General features: G+C 33.8%; 2 protein-coding genes across 5 annotated transcripts; both read right to left on the reverse strand.

The window, feature by feature from the left end:
• Window positions 1-4,285: 4,285 nt before the first annotated feature.
• Window positions 4,286-6,304, reverse strand: LOC101243817 (protein SMALL AUXIN UP-REGULATED RNA 12). Its single transcript, XM_004246866.5, has one exon. It carries the CDS (start codon window positions 5,360-5,362, stop codon window positions 4,988-4,990), a length of 375 nt encoding a protein of 124 aa, XP_004246914.1. The 5' UTR covers window positions 5,363-6,304; the 3' UTR covers window positions 4,286-4,987.
• A 6,754-nt stretch (window positions 6,305-13,058) lies between these two features.
• On the reverse strand, window positions 13,059-23,788 carry LOC101268308 (uncharacterized). 4 transcript variants are annotated; one of them, XM_010327680.4, is made up of 10 exons: window positions 23,615-23,732; window positions 19,608-19,740; window positions 19,411-19,465; window positions 18,088-18,186; window positions 17,857-17,900; window positions 16,206-16,293; window positions 15,323-16,110; window positions 14,468-14,716; window positions 14,289-14,345; window positions 13,059-13,510 (listed from the first exon to the last, which is right to left on the reverse strand). In XM_010327680.4, the coding sequence occupies exons 4-10, from the start codon at window positions 18,116-18,118 to the stop codon at window positions 13,340-13,342; spliced, it is 1,428 nt and encodes a 475-aa protein (XP_010325982.1). In that variant the 5' UTR covers window positions 18,119-18,186; window positions 19,411-19,465; window positions 19,608-19,740; window positions 23,615-23,732; the 3' UTR covers window positions 13,059-13,339. The 4 variants fall into 4 exon arrangements, with proteins under 4 accessions (XP_010325982.1, XP_069144848.1, XP_004246647.1 ...); XM_069288747.1 differs by having other exon boundaries at window positions 19,559-19,740; XM_004246599.5 differs by lacking the exon at window positions 19,608-19,740 and having other exon boundaries at window positions 23,615-23,788.
• Window positions 23,789-24,667: the final 879 nt, after the last annotated feature.

Here is a 24,667-nt window from a genome sequence, read left to right on the forward strand (position 1 = left end):
AGTAACCACCACAAAAAGCTAGTTTTTGAGTATTTCATTAAAAATTCTAGTTCTATTGTATTATCAAATGAAGGGATGGAAATGTAAGGACTGGTCTTCAGTATATCATCACAAATTATGTGACAGATTGAAAAAAAAACATTTACATGTGGTAAGGAACAAAATGCCAGAAAGTGTATGAATGACAGGGTTTAGACTGTTGTGCCATGTATATATGAATACAAGATAAGTGGGCACATGCAAAAATTAATATTTGGACGCCACTCTATGAGATCATCAAATTACTGAACAAGTTCTGTTTTTGATAAATATATGACACTTTTTTAAGTTTTCCTCATCTAAGTTCCAAGGCTAATTTCTATTAGTAACTTCAGTACTTTTTATAAGGATTAGTAACCTCAGTACTTCAACAGCATGTAGTTTCTATTTCGAGTTCATTTCATTAACAAGTTCCTACATGCAGAATGCTCTTGCTTCAAATGGATATTTGGTTATTGAAAGGCTGAGATCTGAATTTGTTGCACTCATCTATTTTGAAAGGTAAATGTAGGGATCAAACTGATGTTACCTAGATGATAAATTTCTTATCCATTGGTAACCTCTTCTATCCCTTTAATGAAGTCGGTTAACTTGCAGCCATGTAAGCTGATTTAGTCTTCTAGAGCTTCTGGGTTGAGTTTCTTTTCTTGTTTTCTAATTGGTCGTGTTGACAGTGTCTTTCTCCTTTTCAGGGGCCAAACGTTATCTATAAAGTCCTCAGAATAAAGAAATTAGACAGTTCTCTTTGCTAAATATTCTTTTGTGCTGCTGCGTCTCCAGACAGTAAAGGAATAGCTAAGCATTCAGTGAACTGAATTTTTCTTGGAAACTGTTGATGAACAGCTTCAATTGTTGGGCTAATGCTCGATTTCTGAATGTTGATTTGGACTACTTTTTCGTATTACTCTTAATCAGTTGTATATTTGATTTATAAGATAGAAGTTGGTGTGTGTGTGTTGGGGGGGGGGGGGGGAGGGTTCATATATTGTGCATTTCTCTTCTGTAACCTAGAATGAGTTTGTGATTTACAGATTTGCTCGAGCTTGTTAGGTGGAATGGAATGTTTGATTTGCTTGTTTTCATTTGTATCACATCCGATGCAAGGAGTTAAATGTTTCTTTTATCCTGATACCTTTTGTTTGTTGATATTGGTGAATGGAGTTTATCTGTTTGTGGGAAGACTAATTTTTAGGATTGTATTTCCCCCTATTTGCTGATTTTAAAATGTAGTCAACTTAAATAAAATTTGCACTCTGTAGGAAGTTATAGTTCTGGGGGTGCTTGAATACTGTTATGTAGAATTTAAGTGAAGTGTTTCTCTCTTTAGTTCCCTTTCCTTGCTTTTGAACTCGATTATTCTGTGGTCTCGGTGGTCGGAGAGTTAGTTTACTTGTCTACATCTAGCAATTCACTACACAAATATGCTCATTGTTCTTGCTCAGTTAGGTCAGTGAAACAGAGTTTTATCTTCCTTTTCACATCCGTTCCTTTGATAGTTGTATCATCAGATTGGTTGCAATAGAAAGAATTGATCTTAGAAATGATGAGATTTTACAAGACCTTTAAGGTATGACTTAGCCAGCTTAGTGACATATTTGGCGAGGAAGCACCTAAAATCAGCAGCAAGTTAAGAATGAAAATTAATATTAGAAGAAAAAAGGAAGAAGCTAAGGTCACCAATCTGATCAACTTCACTCCATGAAACTTCTGGCAGTCTTGAAGATGGTGCGCTTCGTGAAATACCATGGTGTTGGTCTATGGTGCTCGGATTCTTAAAAAATTGTGCTGCACCTGCGGGTTCTTCAAAAATACACTAGTTTTGGAGAACCCAACACAAACCAGTTGAGCTGAGTTTTTTCCCCTTTATTCATATGATTGTAGATAGTTTGGGCAGTATCTTCCATTCATACATGCGTATAACAAAAGTCTGATCAACCATTCACTTTATCAGTAATTTCAACTATAAGATCAAGCGACATGTAACTTAGAGCATGCCTCTTTCATTTCTTAATAGCTTCTTGTATATTTCTTTCTTCAGAATTATGAATCAGTGTAAACGCGTAGGATGCAGGCACCACAGTTCATTTAACTATTTAAGCTCCTTCTCCTGAAGATATTTGTTAGAGCTATGTGACCATCTCATCTAAAAGCTTAAACTATTAGATAGAGCACAATTCTATTTAGTTAATTATGTTTTCAGCATTTAAATGTGGAAAGGTCCTGCAAAAGCTGGTCTTCCGCAATTTGCCTTGAGTATTTGCAACTGCTGTAACTTGTTTCACCCTTTTGGTATTTTTCATGCTTTCACCCATAGGCTTGTATCTTTTTCATTTGTTTCTCTGGAATCTAGTTATTCATTTATAGGGATTTGGGAAATGGATGATTTTGTTTGATGGTTCTTTATTTTTTGCTCAGTATTGATTAATTGAATTTCGCTCATCATGTTACATTTGGACTTGATTATATTTGAACTCCTTTAGGTAAAAAAAATGTCATCTTGCATTTCATTTTCTTGCTAATCTCATCCACCTTCTGTTGCATTATGCAAGTTGTCTGATTCTTTAAAGCTTCACTAGTATGTAGGCTGTGTAGCACCCTAACCTAGCAGTTTAGCACCCCTTCAGTCCCAATACAAGTTAGAGCCTCTTAAAAGACATGACTTTACACAAATAGCCGGTCGGATTCACTGTTTACATTTCCTAGACAGTATAAATAGATTATACACAATTATTCACATTATATATGTATGTGTGTGTGTGTATATATATATATATATATTGTTATTATTTTATTATACATATATTTGTGTATCTGCTGGCTATTTTTAGTTCAAGTGGTTGGCTCTGCGGTTATTTAGGTTATAACAACATACCCATGTAATACCACAAGGTCTGGGTAGGGTGGTGTGTATGTAGTAGACCTTACCCCCTGCCTTATGAAGACAGGAAGGTTGTTTCCGAAAGACACTTGGTTATTTAGGTTAATTCTTCAATTTATCGAGTAGAGTAGTTATAGATTATAATTATTTGTAATTTAAAGTAGTTGAATTTGTTGAAAAGATGTCACATCAAATCAGAATTTGGAAATAATAATAGTTTGAACTGTTGGAGAAAAAAAAAATATTTCCATAAATATGTCAAACTTTTCATGAAGCACCTAATGGGGAAGTAGGTATAACTAGATGGTGTGGAGAATATAATAATGAATGTAAAGCCATTCTTAATTCTGGAATAGTTTCTGATTTGGTCCATGGAACTCTTCTAGTCTATATTTTTCCTGGAAAAGTAATACAAGGGGAATTGGATGAGTGATAAAGAAACATTTCTGCCAGTTCACTTTTGAAGTTTGTGAAAACTTTTTCCCATACAAGTTCTTTCTATATCTTTTGGTTCCATTTACACAACTTTACCCTCTTTACTTTAATGTGTCATGATAAATAGCCACTTACTCACTTGCCCTAATATATTTTAGTGTATAGATTGCAAGTTGATAGCTAAGAGTAAAGCTAAAATCTTAAGTTAGATGTAGATCTGTCATTAGAAAAGGAACGTTCAACTTTCAACTCTGCTTACTACCACAACAGAGGATTGATTAGTTCTCTTTTCAAAATCTTCATTTTCATTTGCTTTGGGTGCTTACTTTTGCACTTAAGATGAATAAATAAAGCTGTCCTGTCCCTAAAAGTGTTAACACAGTTCAGCATGTCTCAATATGCATTAGTGTTGACGTAAGTTTTAATTTGTAAACCAACAAAACTTTTCACGTGTTTGTTGTCCTAATAACAAAGCTTTGGTTGTTATGCATTGCAGAATAACTTGACAATGTTGGGAATTCTTCTTCAGTATTTGCAGAATCACTTGGATCATGCCTCAGATTGTGAAAGAATTATTGTAGAGTTTGCAGCACAGAGTATGCATAAAGTTTTGAAGCAAATTTGGATCACAGACCTTTGTGCATATCCGAACTATTTGGCTAGAAAGAAATAACTCTCGTTCTGATGGGCTAAAAGACCATATTTCCAGAGTTAAAAGCAATTGTTTACATAATTTGTTTTTTGGTGTAAAAGTAGTTTCATTGATAATATAGATCAATATATGGAGTTGCTAAGGAGATGTTGTAATTGACTGTATAGATATTCCCAGCAATGTTTTGTAACTTTTTGTTTTGGTACTTGGTCAATAAACCTTTACCTTGTCAAAAAAAGATTATGTCTGCATGTATGATGCTGTGTTTCAAAATTAATAGATGTGTCCAATTTCTAGTGATTTAAGCTTTTAGATTTGCAAGTTTACATGATTCAACATCTACTCTTTTGTTTGGTTAACAGAATGTAAGAAGAAAAAGGGGTCTTGGATCTGGCACAAAATTGAGACTGTTTAACCTCCTCTATCTAGGAGGTACTCCTTGCTACATTATTGTCCTGCTGATTAATATCTCTGTGTGGAGCCGTTGGGCTGTATGTCAGATGCTTTATTCAACTTTTGGCTGCATTACTAGTTCTTTTCTGTTGCCCGGATGGATGCTTCCTCTCTTGCCATAAACGTTTATGCATGTTTTCTCTACCTGGAACTCTGATAAAGTAATACATCTTGAGCTGCTTTACAAATCTGTTGTTCCGAGTGTGTGACAGTTTGACGTACATTTTGGTCTAGTAACTTCAGTGCAGTTTATTTCAGTGCCAGAGTGTTGGTTGTCAGTGCTCGACTGATTTGAGATGTTAAAGGCTTTGTGCCTTCAATTTTAGCTTCTTGCTCTGCAGATTGTTATTGAATACTTGTAGTTGTTGGAATCTATTTAAATGATAAAATAAAATGAATTGTGGTTTCTTGCATAAAGAAGTAATGCTCAACTTCATAGGTAATGGTAATGAATTTATATTCAATAGTATACAACAGGTTATGAATATATAGATGTCAACATTCTAAACATGCTTTGTGATTTTGGACCTTCAGAAGCAGATTGAGATACGTCGATTTTCTGGTAATGTAGCACATCTAATGACACTATTGAAGATGTTCTCATCACAGGGAATCCATAATTTCGAATCAGCAGTGAATTCATAAACTTCTTGAGCTTGATCCAGCAATGCCTTGAAGAGCGGATGCTTTAGCAAGGTAATTTTGATTACAAATCTCTTTTGGTACTTCCCTACATAAACTACCACATGGCCTTTCGGAACATCCCTTGGGATAGACTTCTCTTCTTTTTCAAAAGGCCACATAGTCCATTTGTCGCAGCACGCTGATGAAGGTATAACCTTGCCACCCATCTTTTGCCATTTATTTTGGCATGCCTTGAGAAACTTACTGTCCATCATTTTCATATGCAGGAATTGGACCACTATGATAAAAACTCAAGTGAGAAGAGAAAGAACAGTGGTGTTGTCTGTGAGACTGAGACAGGTATATATATATATATATATATATAATAGTTTGGGAAGTTTTAACATTAAATGCTGGCAACTGGCTAACTATAAGTGTGACTAACGCGTGTGCATAGCTGTTTCTTTCTTTAATGATAATGCATCCTGATACGATCATGTACGAACATACATTGCATGATTTAAAGTCAATATACATGTACAGATTGTGCCACAAAAATCTGTGTTATCACTCTCTCTTCCTTTGTTATGTCCCAGGGTGGGGATTGATGCCAGATAAATAATCTGTTCAAGTCTTGAATATTTAGACCCCACAATGGTGAATTGAGTAGATAAGATAGGAAAGATGAATTGGGATAAGCTTCTTGAACACAGTGCTATGCCCATTTCCCACTTGTCCATCTTATATTAGATAACTAATTAAGTAATGGATATTTGAATCATGTTTCTGTTAAACTTTGAATGATCAAGAAACCAGAAATAGTCAGGGATGCAGCTACGTGTATATCGAAGGATAGTTAGTTGAACACTCATACTATGCATATAGGCCAAATGTTACGTATGGAAGTATTCTTGAACACCCTCATCGAAATTTTTAACTTCGCTACTGTATTAAAGTGGCTTATGACACTGATGAACTTCATCTGTGGTGTATATATCATTCAATTAGCTATATTTTGTTCATTAATTTGTGTTATAGAAAAGAATAAACCAAAGTTTCATTTATTTATGAAGATGACACTTTTTTCTTTTTGTTTATTCTCAAATTATTATCTTGAAAAGAGAGCACTGCCGTACAGAGGTTAATCTTTATGTAGCCACATAACTTTCTCTGACATTAAATATTCCAAATTTTAATACATTGCATGTATAGACTATAGTATTCTTTGAGCAACTTTTGTATTTGATGATGCATGATGGAACAAACTTTAAAGTGTTGAAATATAAAAATACTGCACATTTGCAGGTTGCAGTATATTTGCAGTGATTTCGAGGCATTAGTGCAGTTTCACAATGGATGTATCTACTTATTCTAACTTCCTTTATTCTATATTCTTTTGTTTGCCATAATCTTTTAATTCTGACGACGATATAAAGAATTTTTACGTTAGCAAGTATAACGACTACTTAGTCGTGTGAGTTGTTATTAACAGATCCTCGACTTAAAGAGATCCTTTCTCGCGTAGTTACGTTTTTCGAGTTTTTTTTTTTCCTGAAACTTGACAAATTTGAGGGTTGAGAGTCAACGAAAACCCATCTCCAATGATTTTTGGTGTTTGTTCATAAATTTGATGTGATATAGTTGCAGTAGCCAGAGTGTATTCATCCTCTAAAGACAAGTACATTGTGCATCTGGAAGTGTTAATTTTATGGACACGTGGACGTTGACAAGAAGAACACGTAGTCACTGACCACACAAATTAAGAAGAAATATTCAGTTGCAAAATTAATCAATCATTTGTAAAATGATTTATCTAACTATCCAATCATGAAATGGACCTCTTATAAATGTGTAAGATACTAAGGCAGAACTAAGAAACTAATGTTAAAAATATCCAAACTCGTATTCCCGAAAATTCATGGACTATAAAAGATTAGGAAAATTTTAAAATTCTTATTTTGTGAAATCTAAATACTAAAAAATCGGCATGAATCTTATAAAGGTTTATGATTATCATTCACTAGGTCATTTCAATAAATCTCAAAATTCATAGATTAATGCATGCGGAAAAATAGGAAAATCCTAAATTATTATTTTGTGAACCCTAAACACTAAAAAATGGTCTGGTTTTAGTAGAGGCTATGGATATCTTTCACTAGGTCATTACGAATGATCTCAAAAATTTGAGGTAAAAAAATGCGATTAATATTCATATTTTAAATTTTCATGGAAACACGAAAAACTGAAATTTTTGATTTCTGCATTAAGACTGGCAACGGCACCGGTAAGTCCCGGTTACTGGTCCGGTCCGATTCCGGGACAGATAACGGGATGGAAACCGAGATTTACCGGTCCCTCCCAATTCCGGAATACGACAAATTTACTTGTACCGGTTCGGTCCGGTCTCGGTTTCAGAACGGTACCGCTTCGCACAACACCAATTCCGTCCCGGTTTCGAAACTTACCGGTCCGACTCACCTGCCATACTTAATTTCGTGATCCCTCAACACTAAATAAAGTGTGGTGGATCCTTTAATATCTGGGAGTATTGTTCACTAGGTAATTACGAATAGCCTCAAACAATTTGTAAGTCAAGAAAATATGGTCATGCATATTCGAAATTATCATCGACTAGTACACACAAAAATTTGCGAAAATTCTAAATTCTTATTTTGTTATCCCTAAACGCTAAAAAAAATCGTATGGATCATGTAGAGGTGACGAGTCACGTTCACTAGGTCATTAAAGATGGTCACACAAAATTTTGATGTAAAAACAAACTCGATCAGTCACATTCTCAAACATTCATGTACTAATACGCATGAAAGACATATATAATCTTGAATTCTTATTTCGTGACTCCTAAATATCAAAAAAAAATAAAATTGTGTAAATCCTGTAGAGGCTATAAATATCGTTTACTAAGTCATTACGAATGAGATGAAATAAAACATTAAAAAATCTTGAATGCGAATTTTGCAGAGTCTATTAAATATTGTTAACTAGATTATTATGCATTGTCTCAAAAATTCTGATCAATTGTATTCTAAAAAATTTATGAACTAATACATAAAAAATTGAGAAAAAAATCATAAATTTTTATTTCATAGTGCTATTGTGTGAATCTTCTGGATGCTATCGATACATGCAATGGACCATTACCAATAATTCCAATATATTTGGGTCAAAATCAAGTTAGTTATATTTTTTAAAAATTCATCAACTAATATACATTAAAAAATAAAAAAAAAATGAATTTTCTATTTCGTAATCCATGTTTAAAAAAAAAAAAGTACCATGAATCTAATAGAGTCTAGAGATAATGTATATGTTCACTAATCATTATTGATCTCAAACAATTTGGGATTAAAAGAATCTAATTAGTAATATTAAATTATTTTTAAGTATAAGAAAAGTAACATTTTCTATAAGATAAATTGAAAAGAAAAATATTTTTTATATATTGAAACAAAGAAAGTAATATCATAACTCGTTAAGTCGACGAAGATCGATTATAATTGAAGTGTCAACAAGTCAAGAAATGCAATGTAATTTCTTTATCATTTACCTAATTTTAATAAATAAAATTATCTTATATAAATATTGCTAAGAAATTAACATAAAATTGAGATCCATATAAAACTAAAACTAACTTAAACAAGAAGAAAAATAATAAAGGACAAGGAGAAGAGAGATCTTTACTCATAAAACATTATTAAAAGGGAAAAGAATATTTGGTCACATATTATTAAAAATATATAATCATATAATATAATATAATATAATATAATATAATATAATATAATATAATATATAGATTATAATAGCATTATATGTGCCTTGCTACCTACAAGCATAGATATTTTGGAACATACCACAACAATATGGTGTCTTAATCAAGGAAACCTTTGGTGGTTATATATTGAGGAAGTTTCCAAGCAAAATTAAAAGTCAAAATCTAGGTTTAATTAATTATATTATTTTTTAGAGAAAAAATTCTTATTAAATATTTATTAATATTCCTTGAATATTTTTTTTAATTAAGCAAAAGACACCTATATATAAAAAAGGATTGAATATACACCTTGAGAATCTAGTATAACCACCACACCCACTACTCACAATTATAATATTAATTTTTTAAGAAAATTATTTATTTATACTAGACCAATATTTTCATTATCAAGAAAAATAAATTTTGCAATATTTCGTACCAATTAGGTTGAATTTTGAATTCGCCCCGAGAGTTTTTTTAGCACTAAGTGATATTGGATTGTCTCTGCAGAAAGTATTCATATTTCCTGAAGAAAACATGTTCTTTGATCTCTAAGATATTACGTAAAACTCTGTATAAATCTTCAATCACCAATCCTTGCATGAATATGAGTTGTGCTCGAGAGGCTATGAATCGATTGGACCTGTCAATCGAATGAATCATAACACTCATAATGATCTCGGACAAACTCTCATAAAAAGAGATTTCTATTGTATGACACGAATCAACACTAATCAAGTCAGTAAATTTCGAATATCAATATTATCGAAAAAAGGACATGGTGGGGAAGGGGGTGGGTTGAGCATTGATGAAAGAGTAATGAAGAGCACATGAAGAATTGGACCTACCACCCAAAGCCCACGGGGTAGAGGGAGCAAACAAGCATGTTGGGCAACACTTCATCGTTATAAGAGATTTTTACAAAAAAAATTATATTCGTTCATCAAAATAATAATTGATATATATATGAGTTATATAATTATTTTTAGTTGATCGGCTAAATATTATCTATTATAAAATGCAAAACAAAGCCCACCGGCCAACTCAGACAGAGATTTACATTTAATTTCAAAAAATGATTTGATTGGACTCGTGCTCTTCTATTCCACGAGTAATATTTACATATATTTCTAAAAAAATATAAAAGATTAAAATTATTGAATTTAATTAAACTCGTAACTTATAATGCTATGGTTTTAATTAATGTCTTTATAAGCCGTGATGAATTTCACACATAAAATGTTTCATGTTAATTTAAAATATAATTTGAGACGATCGATGAAAAGTGATTATTCATCGTAAATATTTTCTAACGAGTTTTTTTAATCATAGATTGATTGATTGATTTCTACTAGTGTATGTTTTTTGCAAAATTGATTGCTTTAGTCTATAGATCACCTCTCCACCTATTTGTACGATCGATAATTTGACAAATCAAAAAATAATAGTTATTAATTTTATTATAAAAATAAAATAAAATATAAGGTGCCCATTCTTTTTTTTTCATTTTTTCCCAAGAGCCCTCAATGTGATCCAAGAGACAATCCATGTTCTTAAGAAAATGAATAGAGATTCAAAGGATTTTGTTGCATTTTTATTCAATCATTTTCCTCACCAAACACTTCATTTTATCGTAACAATCCATTCGTGTGCATACTCCAATAATAAATAATGAAAATCATTTCATATTTTCGGTATAACGAGATTTTTGTCCTAATCATCACACTCGAGTTTCTGCTTTCAACAAAACTATTTTTAACTTCTCTTCCCTATCAAGAAAGTTATCCATTTTATTTATCGTGTTTTTCTTTTACACGTCCCTTAGGAAAATTAAAGAATATTAAACTGAAGAGAAAAATAAAATCTGACGTCCAATTTTTATGCCGAGCTTATTTTTCTTTTGAATGTAGCAAAAGGAACATCCATTGAATTTATTGACAATTCAAACAATATGGTATGAACAATCTCTTCCAATAAAAGATTTCTTGAGGATTCATTTTAATTTGTTGGCGTTACAAAAATGTCTGTTTTAATGCCGGACTCTATAGTTACTCCTAAGTTCTGTAGCTGGTGGGATATGTTTCCACCAAGTTTGCTTACGTTCAATAATTGGTTCAATCTAATTTGTTAACGTTTGATTGTGTTAATGAGGACCGATTTATAGTATAAGTTATGAGTTCAATCAAATTTTAAATATATATAAGAAAAAAGATAAATATATCCTCGAACTATCGTAAATGGTATGCAGATATCCTTCCTCATACTTTAGGGACGTTGGTGCCTCTGTTGTCCAAAAAACTAAAGCATATATACCTTTTACACCGACAAACATACACGTGTCATAATTTTATACCGACCTGACATCGGATCGATGAATAAGATTGTATCACGTGTCCCTATTTAGTCTTCCGCTACACTCTAGTTTTTGAACGACAGTGGCACCAATATGTTCCAAAAGTATGACCGAGAGTATCTGCGTATCATTTACTATAGCTCGAAATATATTTATCCTTTTTTCATATATTAATATTTATCTGTGTCTCTGTGAGCATTTAAGTGCCAAAAACTGTAGATAATGTAATCCACCACATTTTTTCATCTACAAAAAAAATATATTTTTTTTTCTATAAATTTGGGTTAGGCCAAAATAAAGCAATTTATCATTTTTCCATAGGCAGTGGCGCATAAATTTACTCTGCTGACATGATACTTAAATAGTAAATACTCTTTTTGCGTAAACTCGTTCACATTATCGATCTCATTTCTCAAATTCAGATAAAGGATACGATAGGTAACATTGGCAAAAACGATAATCAACTCATAATAAAAATTGAAATTTAAATAAAAAAACGATAAAAATTTATATAATCGAACCCGACTTATTTACAATTATTATTGCTAAGTTAATCATAATAATAGTGAAAGGCAACTAATAATGGAAATTAATGATGTTCCTGTTGACTTCACTAAAGTCCACCAATTCCACTTCCTTATGTGGGTTTTCCCTATTTAGGCTGCTTCATTTTGTAGAAAAAATATATTTTAAAAATATATACACCGTCAATATAAAAAAAATATTACATTTACGAACTCACTCGAAGAATATTTACAAATAAACTTGCTTAATGTGTAAAAATAAAATAAATCATCTGTTACAATATATAAACGTAAAATATAACCTGATAATTTACACTAATACGAGTATATATATATGTTAAAACCCACTTATAATCTTCTTTTATGGTGGAGACCCCATAAAAACCAACACATATCATTTATATAACCTAACTAATTAACAAAAAAAATCTTTATATAACCCTAAATATAGCAACATAAATTTCTAGAGTTAACTTCTATAATACAAACTCTCAAGCAATATTTTCTTTCTTATCCTTTCTTTCTTTTTGGGAGTTGTGCCATATATATGAAGTTATTGTGTTTCAATATGAGGAAATTATTAGTGTTTATGTTGATTATAATCATGTTTTGTTCTTGTTTGGGAGATGCATATCCTAGAAAAGCCTTAATTGGAGGAGAGGGACTTGAAGAACATGTAATGGACTATGGAGTTGGATTTGGTGCAAGGAAAAAGTATATATACCCCGATCGCGATGTAGATAATCATCATAACATACCAAGAGAATATTTCGGTCAGAGAGGAGATAACTCTTCTGGTGATAGTGGTGGTGCTGGTGATAATAGTGATAACGGAAGAGGTTGAGCTTTGCATGTCTTGCAACTATGAATAATGATGTTATACGTATTAGAAACTATGTATGTGTGTTTGTCTACCTTCCGTTCTATGTAATATTAAACGCGAAGGGAGCGCTTTATCTCTAATGCACCTACTCGATGTAAATTTGTGAATCTTAATAGTAAGTGTTTTACTCCTTACTTGTCCTCGTAAAAAATAGAAATAAAATTTGCGTATACTTTATTCTTTTCCACCCTGGTTGTGAATCTTTTCCTTAATCAATTAACCAAAGGTCTAAATAGGGTTAACAAATTGCCCATCTCGGGGCGCGAAAAACGAGTCTACATCTCGATATGTTAGAGTCCTTTCAATCCAACTTCCCATTTCCAAAAAATTGGTACTTTTATGTGGAATACTGAGCAAAGAATGTTACCACAAATCAATTTCCCTTATGTTGCAAATCTCTCCACAAAATTTTTGAAGCAGTAAAGGAGGAATCAGCGCGACGTCACAAACTACTTCATATACACAAAATGCTGAAACATAAGCACTTGTATCAATTGGAAATACAAAAAAAAAAGTTTACAGATGTGACGATTGCATTTCTAGAGGTAACGAAAAATTATACAGAACCTTCTTTTCACTTGAAATGAAGCTGCTCTATACACGAACTATGCAGCGAGTTGGTATAAGAGAGCTAAAAGCCAATATTTGAACGTAAAAATCGGGTTATTACCAGATGTTACTCCTGTAACTATGCATAGGAGAGGAATATCACAGGTGGGGTCGTCACGGGGTGTTAGAACTGTTAGAATGCTCAGGAGAAGATGAGGCACATGGAGAACGGGAACTCTTGCACCTCCGGTTTCTTGGATATGGATGCATGTTCGCCAGTTCACTGACTCGATGCAGGACAGACTTTGGCAAAGGTCGCCAAGACAGGTTATGTTTACCCTTTTCCTGCATCAATGATAATCGGGTCAAATATCATATGAGAAAAGTAAGCTCTCTGGAATAAGGGAGAAGTTTGAACAATGTCAAGCACTCCATGTTGCTATATTATCCATCAAACGAAGTGGCTAGACTAAACAACATATACCAAAACCAGCATATATTATAGATTCTTGTGTGTTAAGCTTCCTACTAACTTTGACGAGATCGACTCATGCTACTTGAAACCGAAAATGCAACGAAACATGAATAAATAAGTTGAGCAGAAATTATACTCAAATTACACTCCACTATACAACAATCTGATTTCACCAACATAATTTAGTATTACTATTGACTCTAGTGCGCACAAACACAAACAAAAAAATTTCAAAACAAATAAAAATATGATGGCTATACAACAACATACCCTATGTAATCCCACAAGTGGAGGGTCCGGGGAGGGTAATCTGTAATTGAAGTAAGCTGTAGTAGTAAAACTGAAAAATAAGATACTATGTGCATACCAGATAAGAATACTAAAAGATGAGAAAAAGAGACCAGTTCCCTGCTTCTCCCCCAGAAAAGTGCTACAACACGTTGCTACCTATTACTCTTCTACCCTAATCTCATCAGCCTCCAAAACTTCTTATCTAGGGTCATGTCCGCAGAATGTATGATGGCTATACATACAAAGTAATTCTATAACAGAACAGCAAGAAACTATTGCATCAAGTTTAAAAGGCTCATAATTGATGATTCACAGCAAACATCAAGCATTATTAATCAAATTCAAATAAATACTCACCGTTGATTTGCTTTGTTTCTGTAGATAAGTTGCTTTAAGAAGATTCCTCCATTTATCCTGCAAGACGTATGAGCAACAGAGTGCCGACTTTAGGTAAGTAGCATGCAAACACTAGATGATGCATGGTGTTTCTTGACTCGTCTGGTTGAAGAATGCCTGATAGTGGCCATTGTGCTTACCTTGAGATCCACAGGTGTTCTATGAACAGATGATGAGAAATAGAGCTTCTTTATGTGACTCCATCTTCCAACTCCATATTGGGCAACTCCATCAATCAACTTTCTAACCTCTGAAACAGTCCAGAGCCTGTGATGTTTCCTCCGCACACCATCTTGTACCAACTTCTTTGGTGTAACATCATCATCTTTATGATTCACAACTGTAGTAGCCTCCTTATGAGGAGGCTCCTCCTTGTGAGGTTTGAAAACCTTCAAGGAGATCAACTTTTATGTTAAGGAAAATACTAACTGAAGATTAAAACGTTACTAAAAAGTTGCAAAAAGATCGGGGGTAGGTATGTAGAGTATCGTGATATGCTCAATAACAAATTGGCATGGAAGATCACCCTTGTTTCAAAAAGTACCTGAACTTACCACCTTGGGACTTCCACGTTGGAGGTCTCAAGTTCGAAACCCCTTGCCAGCGAAAGCAAGGGGTTTGCCTTCTGGTTCGAGCTCGTCGCACTAGGCTTGCCTAGTGCGGGTTATCTCTCCTATGAGGTTTGCGAGCTATTGCATAGGAGCAGGGTTTTACCTGTGTGCACCCATAAAGGGTAGCGGCTGCGGGTTTCCCTTGTCGTCCAAAAAAAAAGTTCAAGCAAGCATAGTATTACAGAGACTCTCATTCATTTTGAGTTTTGAACAAGTTGTCAACAAAGATTGGTTGGTTAAATGTTATTTGTGAACCGACTTGCACAACCGAGATTATAAAACTAGCCTACTAAGAACACCTTCAATGTGCTCATACATGGATGCAGTGCAAGGATCACATAAATGAAATTATAAATTTTGTTTCAAATTTATTTTGGAGTGTACCTGTATCGCATCAGATGCATCCCAATCATCACATTCTTCGTTCACGAGAGAGGCAAAAGGCACTTGAATAGCTTCGTAAGAAGACTCTTCAGAAAACAATACCATTTCCATAGACTCTGCACGAGGTTTCTTCTGACATCTGACTTTGAGAAGCTTATTCTTTGATTCTGCACCACTAGTAGAAACCTCTGCTCTTTTCTTGCGACGCTTAGCATTAAGGTTTGACGATTCATCAATATACCTTCGTGTAGGCTTACGCAGACGCTTTTGAGTGACAGGAGTGTCGATGTTTATTGCTTCAGAAGTGACTGGAGGGCTTATTTCAGAGGATTCATGCATATCAAAGCTTTCACAGTTTACATCTTGCCCCTCATTTTGTGTAGCAGTAGACATAAAAGAAATTCCGTTAGATGTTAGCGCAGAATGGTCAATCATGCTGTCATTCATCTTCTCAGAAGCTGCAGCTTCAGCAAAGAAGCCTGCCACATCATCCACATTGCTGATATCTCCTGGATTGAAAGCAGTAGGGAATTTCACAGCATTGTACTCAACTAGCATCTGACTTTCACACTTGTCACGAGAAAGGTCATGCAACTCTGAATTGGTAAGGCCAAACATAGCATTCTGACTTTGAGATTCTTGCACAACTAATCCCGCAGAGTATGGCATTCCACAGGTGTCAGTTCCATCACAACTAGATAATGGAATCTGACTTTCTAATATAGGGTCCAGCAATCCTCTACTTGAACCATAATCCAGATTTGTGATGCTTTCAGCAAATTCAATATCTGTTTCCCAGAAGACCAGAAAGAATTGTAGCTGTACTTGATATACAATATTTTTTTGTAAAAATAAAAGCAGCATAACTTACGAGAACTGTTACCTAACAGATAATCTTCACATGGAGTGGAAAGATCATTTTGTGCTTGAATTTTTCCAGCCTCAAATTGACTTCGCTTTAGATCAAGGACCTGGCACAGTTACCAGGTAATTCAGCAAAGACAAAAATCTCAAGATAGTAATGATTGAAGGGGAAAAAAACTCGAAACAGACAACATGCGAAGGAAAGGAACTCCCACAACCAAGAGAGTCAGAGAGCAATAGGAAACAACTTGCGGATTCCAACGACAAAAGAAAAAGAAATCTACTCAAGACCTGCGAAACAACTTCGTTATACATCATAATGTCAAAGCAATTTCAACTTTGAAGAAAAAAATCCTTGATGTCTAACTGAAGCATGCTGGTGGAGCTGTGTTTAATCTCCTAGGGGAAAAAAAAGAGCCATACCATCTCAAATTGATAGTCAAGACTACTGACACTCCCTAATACTCTAACATTTCAATCAATATATTCCTTTAGCTGAACGAGGATATTCATTCATTAGACTATACTTGTTTATATTATCAAGTTATCATACTTCTTTCAATTAGACAAAGATGTGTTTCTTTTTGTAAGCTACAATGGAAGATGAAGTTCAGCTGGTGCTGTGGGAAGCAAATGAGGAGACATAAGGCGCGAAGGTTGCCCCACTCGCGCGTATATGGGTTGTGTCATGTGTGGAGCGAGAGGGAAAAATAGAAGCGCTTTTAAAGGGTAGAGTACTTTTATACACTTAGGGTAGTCTGGTTGGGAACAAGTTAATCCAAAATCAATTGTCCTAGGTATAGCTATCCTAAGATAACTTATCCCTTATCCCACCATGTATATTGGACAACTTATCCCATCACTATGGTATAAACGTGGGACAAGTTACCCAAATAAGACAACCAAACAAGACACCAAAATTTTATACCAATTCTATTTATTTTTATCCCTCAGACCAAACGACCCATAAGGAATAGCCTCGTGTCCCTTCTCGCTGGTGCAACCATGAGGTCCTGTCAGCAAAGATGATGAATCTGTGTCATTTGTAGGGAACCGTCTGTTATTACAGGTTCTTTACTTATGGTATATTACTTCTATAGGGTATTTCCCAACTATCACTAAAATTTATTACTTCATCCAAAAGAGGTAATATCCCGTACAGTTTCATGCCTTCAGGAAGACCATCAACTCTCCTTCCAGGACTTATATCTAGACTAAAAAGAGGGAAGGTAAATGCTAAACAAGATACGAGACAAACTTCTTCATATGCATAAAAGGAAAGAAGGCGACACAAACTTCTTGATATGCACAAAAGGAAAGAAAGGTGACAAAACTTCTCCATATGCATAAAAGGAAAGAAAGGCGACAAAAACTTCTCATATGCATAAAGGAAAGAAAGGTGAGACAAACTTGATAAGGTATTTACAGAGGTACAAAAAGATACAGGCTCTTCCAAAAGGAAAATAGGGGACAACAGCTTTTTATTTTGATATGCAATTGCGACCGAAATTCTAAATTCCTGATTGGGCCAAACAAAACTAGGAAAAGCAAAAAACATGTGGCATAAAAGTGTTAACAGATGAGGCAAATCTCTTAAAGCCCAAGAAATTAGTAACTCGATTTTCCATAATATTACAAAAGCGATTTAACCGAAAGAGAAGCTCACATACATCTTGGTTAATTTCATTTTCTCTTTTAGATGCAATACTGGAACCTGAGAACCACAAAAAGGAACTATAAGAAGTGATCATAGCATAATTATAGATAAACTATAACAGTCAAAAGACCAAGGGTTATATTTTCTTTTTTGAAACAGAAGACCAAGGGTTATATTATATATTATACTATACGCCAAAGCGACCATCTTTCCAAGGATTACAGAAAAACATGAGATGACATACCTATATTGTACAAAGCACCTTTCCTTTCCATGCCCTTTAATACCCTCTTCTCATCAAAACACAAGACACCAGAGATAGAAGCATGATCATCACGGGTTTCTAAAAGCAACATATACCAAAAATCATATCATCTTCTAAAAAATGAATAACAGGTTCATCTTGTATGAGCGAAGAATCAGTAATTACAATACCACAAAAACGTAAGAAAACAAATCATCATAACATGGTGAGTGATTTTTTTTATGAGATATGCTGGTCTGAGGTCTCAGCACATAATATTCACTCTGCACAAGGATTGGATTCTTTTTCCTTTTTATGGCGGATAAGAATTGGAATCATGCTGCAGGAATTAATTCCAATTGTGCTTTCTGTTGTATAAGTCACAATACATGTACATCTAGAAGAATGAAGTTCACCTCTAGCGACTTGCAGAAAAGGAAAAATATGTAAGATAACACTACATAAAATCAAACTTCTTTTTTTTTTTGGTTTTCCATCCGGTGTTCGGTACCCACATTGGATCCCGACTAAATCCACATTCGCACCGGGAAGTCCCACATTGGGGGGTAGAGCACCCCCTAACAAAGGCGACTCCGTACCCAAGGGGACTCGAACCCGAGATCACTGGTAGGAGTACTTACAAATCCAACAAAACCCTTGTTGGTACATAAAATGGAACTTACGGGCACAGTAAAGTAAACCAAAAGAACCCGATAGCTGATACTATCATCAGACATACAAAAAGCTAAACAGAACATATTTGACTAGGTATTCTATTTAGCCTCTTTTTAAGTATTTTATTTTATGGGGTCATCTACACACCATTACAACTGAGCAATTCCTCTCTGCATATAAGTTAAGCTTGGAATCACAAACTGTGGCACCTGAACTGCCTATAGAACACCAATGCAGGTTCGGGTGTCAAAACTTACCGCCTTGGTCAATCTAAGTAACTGTCAAAATAGACATAACTCCAGCTGCCATTAAATCCCAAAACAGAACAATCAATGTACCAAAATTTCATATTCATCTGGATTTAACAAGAAAGAACAAGGTAATGACTTCCTTAGATCATAATAAACTAGTAACACAACATAATTAGAAAAGCCTATAAAGTGCATCCGCGTCAATCATAAATGGGAAAATGAACCTGAATCACATAAGCAAGACAAAGGAAAAACAAAGCAACTTAACAAGGAATATACTAGTTCATGTGAAGTAACAAGTAGTTTGAAACTCTCAAACAATGAGACAATTAACATTTGCACCAGCACAAAGCATCCACAGTGCAAATTAGTATATCGTTGATGCACTAGTTAGTACCTGATTCATCAAACCAGACCCCTAGAGAAGCAAAACCACTTCTATATGCTGAATTCTGCAAACAGAGATGGAAATATTTTAGGACACTTTCGCAGACTAAGGTAAATACATGCATAGATGTAGCAGATTAAGTAAAAAGAAAAAGAACCTCGGACTAACTCGCCCCAAAAACCACTTAAGTAGACACCAACTCATACCTCAACCCAAAAAGCTAGTTCATGAGGGAGGGCTGTTTAAGACCATACAAGGAGACAATAAACCATCCCCTCAACCAATGCAGAACATTCTAACAGACTTGTGTCCAACATTAGATAGATGTCTAATATGTGCCTGTAAAAGCATTTAGGTGTAAGATAAAATTTATTTCCATCTCCTCTCCTGTTCCATTATTTCTCAGAACATACACAGTATTCGACGGTGAAAGGATTTGTGTCAGCGACACTGTGTAGGCAGGTCGTACATTAAGGGCAGTATTTAGGAAAGTGGGCTTACTGTGAAATATTTTTTAAAACCAATGTTTCAAAAACTGTCCTAAAAAAATAAATTTGAACACAAGAAAGATACACACTCAAGAAACTTGTAAGCTTTAACGAGAACAATAGTTCCAAAATCTTTGAGCTAGCGTTGAACATCCTAGAGACAGGTGCAACAAATTTAAGAAATTAGCTTTAAAAATAAATAGACTTTGCAGTTTGCACCAAATAACCATCGAATTCGTAAAAGAGTTCAAAATTGCAGATCATTGACAGAATTCATCTAGAATCGCCATGATTCACTAATAACCCTGCCAATAGCGACGTCATTTTCAAAATGAGAATGACAGGAATGTTACATGTAATTAGCAGTCTATTTGTTTTTTTTGGATAAATCGGTAAAGTAAATTATACATCCCTTTTACCATTTTAAGCATTTCACTCTTTTCAAACTTATGGGAAAACATTATCTTTATCAAGATTGTTTTTACCCCTCGCGAATTGCAAAGACATTCTGCTCCACAGACCAAAACAATCACTAATTGGGTACAATCATAGTCAACATTTTCAAGTGTATGTGTTTCCATTTCTCAGCCCAACAGAAGGAGCTACCAAAAACAAGCTTCCAGCCTTGCTTTTGTTTGCCTTGGGTGCAGGGGTGGATATAGTAAGGTCGAAGGGGTGTCACGTGACACTGCTTCATTGGAATTATTATATATATATGTATATATATATAACACAAAGGATATATTGAGTAAAGTAGCAAGTAGCTCTGTTGGTTTGGTGTTTCATTTCCACAAATGAGGTTGTGTGGTCGAATCTGCATAGCCTCAATTAACATTTTATACACAGCCTCATTATAGTAAAGCTGTGCTTTTGTTGTGGTCCTTTTTATGTTTTTTTCCCTTTATCGTTCTTTCTCACCAATAAAATCAATAAGGAACAATTTATGAAATTCAATGAATAATAAATTATTTACTGATCATTTGCTGCCCTGTATAAAAAGATATTTAGTACTATTATTTCTAATGATGTGATTTTAAGTACATTTCGGAAAAGGAAAACTCATCGAGAAAAATTTATAGTATTTTTTTTTGTTATTTTAGAAAAGAAACAATAGTATACGTGAATTGTGTTTTATTTGTGTTCTATTCCTTTTTAATAGGTTGTTAAACTAGTTGCCCCCAAGGCCTAGCTCGAGTGGCAAGAGGTGGAGGATTTATGGCTTAGGTCGCACGTTCAAGCCCCACACCATACCATGCAAAGTGAAACCTGGTATTTAAGTGGAGAAGGGTAGAGGGGCAGGCCCATTATCCACCGAGTTTAAAAGGCTGTGATTGATCGAAAGGGCGGGTGACAGACGGATTTCTCAGTTATCAAAAAAAAATAATAGGGTGTTACATTAGTTTATTTACTGTTTCTCATGTTAAAAAGTGACACTTCTGACGAAAAATCTGTGTACGTCACTGCTTGGGTGATAGGGAAGTTATAGGGGATGTAGGAAAAATAGGGAAACACGAGTTGAGCAATGCATCTTCAGAGAAAGGAAAATGCTCTGGAAGGGAGCTTTCAACCTTAATCTTTTTCATTCGTGAAAAAAGGAAACTTAAAAGGTCAGTCTTGGAAAGGAAAATAGGGGAACACAAGTTGAACAGTGTCACCAGAAAAGGAAACGTTTTGACCCCTTAAATTTCCTGTACTTTGGATGGAGCCTAAGACTTCCATATAAATACAAAAAGATCTTCATAATTCCAAGGAAGGAATGCACTTCAAGAAGGAATTTCTCAGTGCTATTTTTTTATCTACAATGTATTCTTCTTAGTTGATCTCTATCCTATTTTATCGAGTGTCATTGTCCATTAATCACTTAGTTATTCATGGGATAAAGAATTAAATAACTCAATAGACTTAAATAACTCTAAAATGTATCAGTAAATAACATTCAATTATTGATACCCAATATTCAAATGCTTTTTCAAGCACATACAACTGAAAAACTCTACTAAGCAATAAAAAGATGGTTTCCTCCTTCATCTCTATCAATTTACTCTAAATTTAGAAAAAAGGGCTAGCAAAAAAACGAAATTGAGCAGAAATGTCTACATACATGAACCCTTTTGAGTCCAGTAACTCGCAAAATGAAAAAAAGGCTACATTTTCTGCCAACACACAAAAATTCCCTCAATCCGTTCAAACCATACATTAACGTCTTCCAACATTCGCACAGATTACATAATGTAGTGTACATAGGCACAATCATAGTACAAGAAAGAACATAAAAATTGACAAAGAAACCAATCATACTAACCTGATTCATCAGTAAAGAGAAACAATTATAGTGAGAATGTAGAGTGGAAGTGTGTGTCATTCAATACATAAAAAGATGGTTCATCTCTTCACTGCTGTTACTCTAAAGTTTGGAAAAGGGCTATAAAAGACCCAATATTGAGCAGCAATTATAACATGCACGAGTCCAGTAACTTGCCATACAAAATCTGCTTTTTCCGTCGAACACACACAAATTCCACAAGCCCTTCTTGTAACCATACATCAGTGTCTTGCAAAAAATTCCACATAGGCACAATCACAGTACAAGAAAGAAGATAAAAATTGACAATGATTATCAAAAACACTAGCCTGATTCATCATTCAACTGTAATGAGAATGTAGAGTGTGAAACTCTCTCTCTCTCTCATTCAATTATTAAAAAGATGGTTTCTTTCTTAATACTTCACCTCTATCACTCAAAAGAGGTACCAAAATATCATAAACTGAGAGGAAATTCAACATGCAAGTACCCTTTAAGTCCAGCAACTTGCAACACAAAAATAAAGACTACATCTTTACTACCAAACCACAATTCCCACAACCCCTTTTAACCATACACAAATTCCATCAAACAACATAAAAATTGACAAAGAAAACCAAAAACAATAACCTGCCTCATCAATCAATTAACACAAAAATGATTACTTTCTGAGCTCTTCACCTCTATTACTCAAAAGGGGAACCACAAGATCATAAATTGAGCATAAATTTAACATGCAAGTACCCTTTAAAGTACAACTACTTGCAACACAAAAATAAAGACTACATTTTCACTACCAAATTCCACAATTTCCACAACCCCTTTTAACCTTACATCAATGCCACACACAAACTCCATCGAAGAACACAAAAATTGACAAAGAAAACCAAAAACAATAACCTGACTCATCATTCAATTAACATAAAAAATGGTTACTTTCTGAGCTCTTCACCTCTATTACTCAAAAGGGGTACCAAAAAATCAAAACTTGAGCAGAAATTTAACATGCAAGTGGCCTTTTTAAGTCCAGCAACTTGCCACACAAACATAAAGACTTCATTTTAACTACCAAATTCCAATATTTCCACAACCGCTTTTCACCATTAATCAATGCCACATACAAATTCCATCAAACAACACAAAAATTGACAAAGTAAACCAAAAGCACTAACCTGATTCATCATTCAATTAACATAAAAATGGTTACTTTCTGAGCTCTTCACCTCTAAAATCAAAACTTGAGCAGAAATTTAACATGCAAGTAGCCTTTTTAAGTCCAGCAACTTGCCACACAAACATAAAGACTTCATTTTCACTACCAAATATCACTATTTCCACAACCCCTTTTCACCATTCATCAATGCCACACACAAATTCCATCAAAGAACACAAAAAATTGACAAAGTAAACCAAAAGCACTAACCTGATTCATGATTCAATTGTAGTGATACTTTAACTCAACTATGTGTCTATGTGTGTATTAACAAATAGAAAATGAACAGAAAAAAAAAGGGGAAAGTAAAGGGGTCGCAGGTACAATACAACCATTTATGGGACGGATTCCAAATGAGTTATATGTTGTTGTCAGTTTCGTTTTTAGTGTTTTGATGAAATCTTGAATTTCAAGTCCGCTACGGTGGAGTTGCACACTCTTGAATTGCTACGTCTCTTTTGCTTTTGACACGTGGCACTTCCCCTTTTTTTTGCAATTATAGAGGGGATATTAAAGTATGACATTTTTTTGGAAAAAAAATATTTCAATAATTTATAATATCTAATTTGAATTGATAATTTGATATTATATATGATTTTTTGATATTATTTTTTTTAGCATGTTTTAAAATGAATCATTGTTTATATTTGGTAATTTTTAATTCTAAATATGTCATGTGATGTATTTAAGATTGTAATGTAACATTTAAAGAATATTTTATCATATTAAACATATATTGGATATTGAAATATAAAAAAAAATTGTTTTTTTAAGTTACATATATAAATAAATTAAAACACCTAAAATAATTTTTTTTAAAATGTATATTTATGCATGTAAAATTGAAATTTGCGTTCACCCAAAAGATGTAGAAAACACAAATCTATTCTTTGGACACAAAAAGCTTCAATATTCAGCCTTTAAAATTGGACCATAAGTCCCTTTCACCTTATTCGAGTCTCGTGTTTTTGATTAGCAAATCAGAAATAATAAAAATTAAAAAAAATATATTTGAATTTGTAAAATATATTGTGCGTTATTAAGAAATTTAATCTCTTCGAGTATTTGAGGTTGCAGATTAATTTATCTTAAGATAAAATAGATTAATCATTAAAGAAGTAGTGACTGATCACTCGAATTTTTATAATTTGAACGAACTCAAAAATACAATTACGAGATCTCATACACACGATCAATTTTGTTTGTAAGAAATGTATACAGCAGAAGAAGGAAAGAATTTTATGCAGAAAAATGAGACAGAAC

The sequence above is a fragment of the Solanum lycopersicum genome, chromosome 9 (genome assembly GCF_036512215.1).
Source record: "Solanum lycopersicum chromosome 9, SLM_r2.1".
NCBI lineage: Eukaryota > Viridiplantae > Streptophyta > Magnoliopsida > Solanales > Solanaceae > Solanum > Solanum lycopersicum.